Genomic DNA, 8432 nt, shown 5'->3' on the forward strand with positions numbered 1-8432 from the left:
GGCCGCCTCCGGGGCCGTGCCGGGGAGGCCGCGTCCCGCCTTCCCGCAGAGACGCGCAGGTATCTGTCCGAGCCAGAGTAGCCAAGTTGGGGTCCCTTCCTCCCCCAAAATGCGGAACCCGGGCGCGCGGAGCTCCGGCCCGCACCTGGGCTTTCCCGGCCCGTGGCGCTCCCCGCCGAGTCGGGCTGGGGTCCCTGAGTCCGAGCTCGATCCGTCCCCGGCGCCGGCGTCCTCGGGAGTGTCCCCCCTACCCCCCCAGCCCGGCGGCGACCCTGACCCCGGCCCGCGCTCACCTGGATGGTCTGGTTGGGATCCCCGCCGGCCACGGGGCCCCCCACCAGCTTGCAGTAGAGGTCCTCGGTGGGGCGCGGGACCCCGCGCGCCGGGGCCTCCTCGCCGCAGGTGGCCGAGGCGGCGATGCGGGCGCCCTCGGCCAGGTTGAAGTAGGGCGGGTGCAGGCTGAAGCCGTCGCCCGCCGTCTCCTGCGCCCGCGCCGCGCCCAGCAGCGCCAGCCCGGCCAGCAGCAGCCGCGCGGGGCCCCGGGGGCCGCCCGCGCACCGTGCGCTCCCCGCGAAGTGCCGCGCGCCCGTCTTCGCCATCGTCCAGCTCGGGCCGCGCTCCCGGCGCTCCAGGGACGGCAGGCGCGGCGGGAGCCCGGCGGGTGTGCTGCTCGGCGGCGGCCCGGCTCGCTCCGCCCGCGAACGTCAGGCCCCGCCCCGGCCCGCCCGGGCGCCCGAGCCCCGCGCCCCGGGGAGGGCAGGGGGGAGGGCGGGGGAAGGGCGGCCGGCGGCCTTAACCCTTCGGACCCCGGCTCGGCCGGCCTCCCGGAAGGGGCACCTGCTGGCCCTGGGCCAGGCCGTGGGAACGCGGCGCCGCCAGGCGCCCCATGGCGTGGCTCCCAGTCCCGGGGGCACCGTCGCGCCTCCCGGAGCCCCTGGCGCCCCGGGCCAGTTCTTCCCAAACGGCTCCGCTCTTTGTTTCCCTAACTTCGGGCACCTCTCGGCGGCCGAGCGCCCCCGGCGGCTCGGGCGCAGGCGCAGCGGCCAAAGTCGGGCACGCTCGCCCCGGGTCCAGCCCAGGCATCTTTCCCATCAACCGCCAGCCCGTGCCTCCTCGCAATCCCAGGAGCAGATCGGCGTCCCCAACGACCGCTGCTGGGGATCCTGGACACTTGGGTCCCCCGGGCTTGAGGGAGTTACCTCTGGAGACCCAGCGCAGCCTCACCCTGTCTCCCCTGCCGGTTTTGGGTTTTTCTCACCTCATATTGCCCCTCATCTGCCCCATCCCACAGATGTGCCAGAAATTACACTCTGCCAACAGTGAGTGGGTGGTCGTGGGTGGGGGCCCTGGAGGGAATCAGACCAGCAGAGGGACAGGGAGACCCCGACTGGGGACCCCAGGCTTCCCTGGGGCAACCGGGCATGTCAACCCCTCCTGGCTCCTGCCTGCCCATGTTTGGTTTAAAAATCCTATAAAATAGGGAAACCCATCAGGAGGGACTGGCTCCGGGGGCCCACTCATGGGGCTCTGTATGGCAAGGGGAGGGTGCTCACAGCCTCATGGGTGCCAGGAGGATTGGTGTGACAGAGGAGGTCTGCTGGGGGTGGGGGGTGGCAGGTGTGAGCCTGCCCCAGTGCCAGGGGCTGCCCCGCTTTGGGCACTATGGTCCAGCAACTTCATCTGCCGCTGAAACCCTCCCGCTCAGGGCCCCTCCCCTGTGCAGCGCAGGGACTCGAGGCCACTGGGAAATAGGACAGGACCTAGAGGCCTGAGTTCAGGGTTGTGTCCCAGCTGTTTCTGCATTTGGGTGGCTGTGGCCACTGGGCCTCCTCCCTCCCGCTCCTGGCCCACATCAGCCTCCAGGGAAGCCCTGAAGCACTGGGGGTGGGGCCGCAGCTGCCGGGCTGGCAGATCCCTCATTGTCTGAGCCAGGCCAGCTGGGGTGTCTGTCCCACGTGGGACCCCCTGGACAGTCCTGGGGTGCCGAGTTAAGTGTGTGGAGCCACAGCCAGCTGGTCCTGGCCGGGGTCCTTCACCAGCAGCTGTTCCCAGAAGGTTTCACGACAGTCCACATCTTCCAGGCTGCCCCTGGCCTCCTGCAAATCCTGGATCCCAAGGGGCTGGGCGGCCCCTTCTCTTCGGGTTGGGAAATAAGCAGGGGGGATGACCCCTCCTTCCCTCCTCCCCAGTTCTGTAACTTCACTTAGTTCTTGCACCTGGGGAGGGTGAGAAGAGGCGTTCCCTCTGCAGGAGATCTGAGTGGGGGAGGGGCCAGCCCAGAGGGTGGGCGGGAACCAGGACGATCCTGAGAACCAGTGCAGACAGGCGAGCTGCCGAGTTAATTTATGAGCCCTTGCTGGGGACAGCTGGAGAGCCGCCTGTGGGCAGTAGCAGGGCTCCCAGGTGGGAGATCTGACCTGCCCTGCCCCGCCCTCCCTCCTGCCCAGAGGTCCCCACATCACACACATCACAGGGCTGCACGCTGGCCCCTGGCAGCCTAGGGGCAGGGGACCGGGAACCTGCCCACCACCCCAAAGGTCTGCTTCCGGATATCCCTGGAGGGGCCCACAGGCGGAGGTGGGGGGAGCCCTCAGAGCCCCCTAGCGGCCAGGCCTCTGCTGACCGAGGGCACAGAGCAGGCGAGTGGGGAGGGGCAGCTCTCCGAGAATGCGCTGAGTCAGCCGAAGCACCCAGTACAGGGAGGGTTAATCCGGGCTAGCTGCTTCCCGGCAGACAGCTGCCCCAGGACAGGACAACTGGTGGCCAGGAGGGGGCAGGGCGAAGTGGGCAGAGGAGAATGTGGTGAAAGGAGCTGGGTGAGGTGCCCACTGCCCCTACCCTGTGCCGGCTCGGGCTGGGGCAGGAGCTGGGGCAGCAGGGAGGATGGAGGGCTTGTCCCAGCCAGGCAACACACAGGCCTCTTGAGGGGCTCCAGGGGAGAGGGGCAGGACAGGGGAGGGAGGCCCGTCTCTGCCCCCCTCCACTCCTGCTGCCCATGCCATATAGCCAGCAAGTCATCCCCAATCAGACTGGCAAGTGTGTCTCCCAAGGCCACCCAGCCACCTTTCCTACTTACAAATGGAGAAACTGAGGCCAAAAGGTCCCAGGGTCAGTCGAGCACACAGTTAGCAAGGGGGAGGGGGCTGGTCAGTCATTCACTTCCTCCCCCACATTCACTGGGCACCAGTCCCTAATGCTGTGCCCCCTTTCTGGTTTGTCAGGCCACCCCAGGTTCTGTCCTGAATCCATAGGGGAGGGACGCCCAGTCCTGGGCGGTGCCCATGGAAGGAGTCAGCTCCCTGAGGGAGGGACCTATCCTCGGTCCTACCAGACTCTGCCCAGCCCCCACAGGACGACCCCAGATCCAGAGCCCGTCTTCACCCAGCCGCAGGCAATGGGAGCTCTGGGACCTGGGAGATCGCAGACAGTGGGCAGCCGGAGCCGGGGAGGGGTGTTCCTGGCCCTGGTCAGGAGGCCGGCAGACTCCCCCTCAGCCCTGGGACGTGGCCCTTAGCACAGCCCTCCCCCACTCCAGCATTCTCAGGAGCCCCCGCTCAGCCCATCCGTGGGGCAGCTGTGGGGACCAACAGGACAGGCCCCGGGCACACCTGCCTCAGCCGGAGCCTGCCTCTCTGGGAAGCAGCTGCACGGGGCGCCCACTGGCTCCACACTCAGGCCTCGTCATCGCGGTCACAATCAGTAACAGATGATTGTGCTGGACGTCCTGTCCCCAGAGCCCAGCTCTCCTGCTGAGCCCTGCACCCTTGGGAGAAGCTGCACATTGGGGTAGGAGCCGTGCAGCCTGTGTGAGGAGGGGCCCTGCTGCTCCAGTCGGGCGGGCGGAGAGGCGCGTGGCTTTGGGCTCCGTTACAGAGAATGTTTGTTTCGGCAGGAAGAGGGTTTGGGGAGAGGCTGGCACGGTGGGTTGGAATAGTGGAGGCCACATTCCCTTCCTCGGGGCTGCCCTGATGCCCTTCCAGGGAACCCAGCTGGCGAGAACGTCTACCCTGGCCGTGGGGCAGAGGGGTCGGGAGCAGGCGGCAGGCCTGATTCTGGTGGCCGCTGTCAGCCACGGTGGAGCCCAGTTTTGTGGGAGGAAGATGCAGACCAGCTGGGCGCCCTGAGGACTCACAGCTGGGAGAAGGTGTCACTGGGAGGTGGTGAGCCCAGCAGGACAGGGGAGAGGTCCTGGCCTCTCTTGTCACTGCTTGGAGTACCTGAGAACTTGTGGGGCTGGAGGCCAGTGGGCAGAGGACAGCCGTCAAGGAATGGGGGCCCAGGGCCCGAGGACTGGCAGGGGACCCAGAGCAGCAGCTGGACCCCTCCCCTAGGCCAGGAGTACCTCTTTCTGCTTCCTCCAACCCCCAAGGGCTGTGGGCTACTACCCTCAGAAGGATGGGGCCAGGGAAGAGTCCCGGCATCTCTGGCTGGAGGAGAGTCTGGGGACAGGCCCCTTGTTGTTGCTCTGAAAGGAGTGGTCCCTTCTTCTCCACGCCTGTGGCTCCAGCTGGACCACCACTGGGCTCTTCCCGGCCTCCAGGACACATGGCTCTGGGAAACTTCTGAGGCCGCCAGACTCTGCATTGACCCCAACCAGCAACAGATGGTTTGAGCCACGCACTGCCCAGCCAAGCACCTCCTCTGGGAGCCTTCTGAGCCTGGAGTTGCAGGAGGGTCCCCATCTGGCTGCTGTATGCCCAGCTCACCGGCTGTGCCTACCACACTCCTGACCATCGGGTGGCCTGATGGGGCGTGGTCCACACACCAAAGAGGGTGCAGACAGGCTTAGGTGTGCCCAGGCGCCAGGAGACCTGGGCAGGCCAGCCCCTCAGGTCCTGGGCTCTCCCCAGAGGTCTCCCCCACTTGGCTTGCCTTCTTCACAACTAATGCCCTGGACAGGCAGGCCTGGCCCTATGAAAAACACATGAACCCAGGATGCTCAGAAATGTGGGACTCCGGGGCTAGCCTGCTGGCATAGTGGTTAAGTTTGTGCACTCTGCTTCAGTGGAGCGAGGTTCACAGTTTCGGATCCCAGGTGTGGACCTACATATCACTCATCAAGCCGTGCTGTCGCGGTGTCCCACATACCAAACTAGAGGAAGATTGGCACAGATGTTAGCTCAAGGTCAATCATCCTTACCAAAAAACCAAAACCAAAAACAAAAAAAACAGGGCTTCGTCATGCTGCAAGGGGTGGTCAGCGTGACGTCAATGGGTCCAGCTTGGAGGCCCCCTCCTGTAGCTGCAGCATCTCCAGCTGAGTGTAGGGGGGCCTCCTCCGCAGGCTGACATTGGGACACCTGGCTTTGTGAAGTGCACCATGAGCTGGAAGGAATCGGAAGGGTCACCATTGTCAGAGGCTGTCCCTTGTGGGCAGGAACCCTTATGATAACAGCTCTAGGTGCCGAGTGCCTGCTGGGTGCTGGGTGCTGGGCCCTGGGCCAGCACACGAGCCTCAGACAGGGGTTCTGCTTGTCTTAGGATAAAAGCCAGACCCCTCACTGCAGCCTGGCAGGCCCTGCGGAGCCAGGCGCCTCCCAGCTGTGCCGTCTGTCTGGTCAGTCCATGCCCAGCAGATCCTGCAGCCCTCCCCTCTCTCTCTCACTCGGGACTTTGGCCTTGTTGCTTCAACCCTGGACACAGTAGAGTCCCTACCCCTCTGTCTGGCCACCTCCCTCCCGCCCCGTGAGGGCCCCCCAGCCACCACCCCAGAGAACAAGCAGGTGTTCCCCTGTCTGGTTTCATTTTGTTAAATTAAATCCGAGCTGTGTCCTGCCTGGCCGCCCTGCCATGTCTCCAGGCCTGGCAAAAAGTGGGTGCCCAGAGTGTGCCTGCTGCATGAAGGAACGGCCTCTCCATGTACCTCCCCGAGCCCAGCCAGGCTGTGACTTTGGGGGCGTTCAGAGGAAGCCCAAGGTCCCCAGGAAGAACTCGTCATTGCTGTGCACCAGTGGCCCGTTCCTGTCCCCTCCTGTACCCTGTCCAGCCTGGGGCCTGTGAGCGGAAGGAGGGGCTCGCCTGGGAGAAGCAGCCCCTGCTGTGGGGGGTGAAGGGAGGGGCTGCTGTCCGGTCCAGTCCAGGTATCTGCATCCTTGAAAGACATCATCCCCACCCCGGCTCACTTGAGGCCCCTCCCTGGACCCAGCCTTTGGCCTGAGGACAAGATTCTGCAATGAATGGCCAGCCCCAGCCTCAGAGGAGGGGCTGGACAGGGCAGAGACCCTGGGAACTGGGGAGGGGCTGGGACCTCCCTGGAGATCCAGCCATCTCCAGCGTCATCATCATTGTCATCATCATAGTGTGGGAGAGCAGAAGATGGGGCTGCTCCAGTAATGAGGTTCCTCTTAGGACCCCAGCCCCAGATACCTCCCTCCAGAGGGGGCCCCATTAGGGCCCCCCCAGCACCTTGCTGGGTGTGAAGTTGGGGATCTAGAGCTCCTGATCCCATATCTGTGGGGAGCACATGGGATGTCCTCAGAAGGAGGTGACAACCAAGTTGACGTGTCAACCGCACCTCACCGTCACCCTAGGTGCTGGCATCTCTGTAGGGTCATTCTTTATCCTATTTGACCTTTGCCTGCCGGGGCTCCCCCACCCCCATCCTCACCACCTCCCGGCTCCATGCCCCAGACTGGGCAGCCCTGGGGGAAACAGGTGAGAGGTAGGGGCTCCCCAGCACAAAGGGAGGGACCCCAGCCCCAGCCCTGGGGTTCTGGCTTGCCCCTGCCCTCCCCCCTCCAGGACGAGGCTCCAGCAGGCCCCTTCCCCCTCTCCGTCCTTGGGGGCCTGGCCAAGCTCTAGTTCCCATGGGGGCGGGGCAGGGGTGAGGGCTCTGCAGCTTCTCCAAGAGGTGCCCACAGACGGCCTTATATGGCCAGGAGGCCTCGCAGCTGAGGAGGAATCTGATCCCCTGGGCAGGGACCCGGGGCTGTGCCCTGGGCAGGGCCAGGGCTGCCGTGAGCTGACAGCCTCCCATGGCCCCTAAACCCCAGCCTTCTGGGCCCACAGTCCCTTAAAGGGAGCCAGCTTAGCTAGCCCCCCTTGGCAACTTTGGGACATGTGGCTGGGGACCCTGTGACGAAGGGATTCACCTGCCATTCCCCACGGGTCCCCTCACCGCAGTGGGATGGGCAGGCCCCCTGAACCCTGCTGGGTCTGCCTCGGGGGAAGAGCAGCCGTTTGAGGTCAGCCTTCCCCTCCCAGCACCACATGGACAGACACTCATCAGGTGTGGCCCTCTCCCTGCCCAGACGGGCCGAGTCCCACAGCCCTGCCCTGTGCCTTGACCAGCAAGGCCACTGGCCCTCAGCAAGTCGCCTCCCCTCCTGGGCCAGCTCGGCCCCCACCTCGGAGCAGCACCGGGTCCCCAAGCCAGGCCTGGGGGTGTGACCTGGCCCTGGGCTCTTACTGGGTCTTGACCCCCCAGCCCCGCCTCACCCTCCTAAGCTATCATGGCCCCACTGCTCTCTCTTCTGACTCCCTCCCTCTTTGGGTTTCTCATTTTCTGAATGTTCCCTCTGTGTGTGTGTGTTTCTCTTTGTCTCTATCCCTTTGTCTCTCTCTGTCTCTCTGTCTCTTTGTCTATCTGTCTCTCTGCATCTCTATCTCTGTCTCCCCCCCACTGCCGCCCTAGGTCTGCCAAGCTCAGCTACTAGGGCAGCCTGAGCCCTCCCGCCCCCACGTCCGGCCTCAGAGTGCCGCTATCTTTGGGGGCCTGTGGAGAAGGGATTTGTTTCTGACAAGGGGCAGCAGTGGTGGTGACAGGGCCACTTCCTGCCCGCCTGCCTGGGAAGCTCTAGCTGCAGGGTCTGGGTGGCCCTTGCAGGCTGGCTGGGGATAGGCCAGCTGGCAAGGACGCAGCTCCCCTGGGGCCCCTGAGCTGACAGACCCTCAGCCCTGTGGTCACCACATGCCCTGGGACACAGTGGTATCCACCTCATCCAGGGGCAAGGAAGTGCCGTATCCCACCCTCATGTGCAAGCCCACCTTCTGGCAGGTTGGGGCGCCCTGGGCTGAGGGCAGAGGAAGACAAGAGGTGACAGACCCACTATGCGCTTGGGCACAGCCGCTCCTCAAGCCAGCTGTGAGAGGCGGGGACTCCTGTCACTCCCACTGTCCAGGTGAGTAGACCGAGGGGAGACACACAGCAACTGTGCCACCCTCTGTGCCTACCCCGAACGCCGGGTTCCACGTGCCCAGCCCTCATGTCCCAAGGACGCAGCGGGGGCTCCTGGCCCTGCCACGTGTCTGCGCTTTGCAGGTGGGCTCTCACATGACTTCAGGGAATCGTTGTTCCCATTTCACAGAGGGGAAACTGAGGCTCGGGGAGGTGCTGTGACCCAGGAAGGGCCCAGTGAGGCGCGTGCCTGCAGCGTTGACAACTGTCTGTCCAGGACGTGCTCTGAAGGGGATGCAGTGGGAGGGCGAGGGCT

The 8432-nt window shown here is 65.1% G+C and overlaps 1 protein-coding gene across 1 annotated transcript in view; it reads right to left on the minus strand.

Annotated features, from left to right (window-relative positions):
- LAMA5 (laminin subunit alpha 5) overlaps nucleotides 1-699 on the minus strand; it is a 51629-nt gene extending 50930 nt beyond the window's left edge. Inside the window, exon 1 of the mRNA XM_046678391.1 lies at nucleotides 294-699. Coding sequence (XP_046534347.1) covers nucleotides 294-599 — 306 coding nt within the window. The 5' untranslated portion in view covers nucleotides 600-699. The remainder of the gene's footprint in view (nucleotides 1-293) is intronic.
- Between the last annotated feature and the right edge of the window lie 7733 nt (nucleotides 700-8432).

Source organism: Equus quagga, chromosome 12 (assembly GCF_021613505.1).
Source record: "Equus quagga isolate Etosha38 chromosome 12, UCLA_HA_Equagga_1.0, whole genome shotgun sequence".
In the NCBI taxonomy this organism is placed as follows: domain Eukaryota; kingdom Metazoa; phylum Chordata; class Mammalia; order Perissodactyla; family Equidae; genus Equus; species Equus quagga.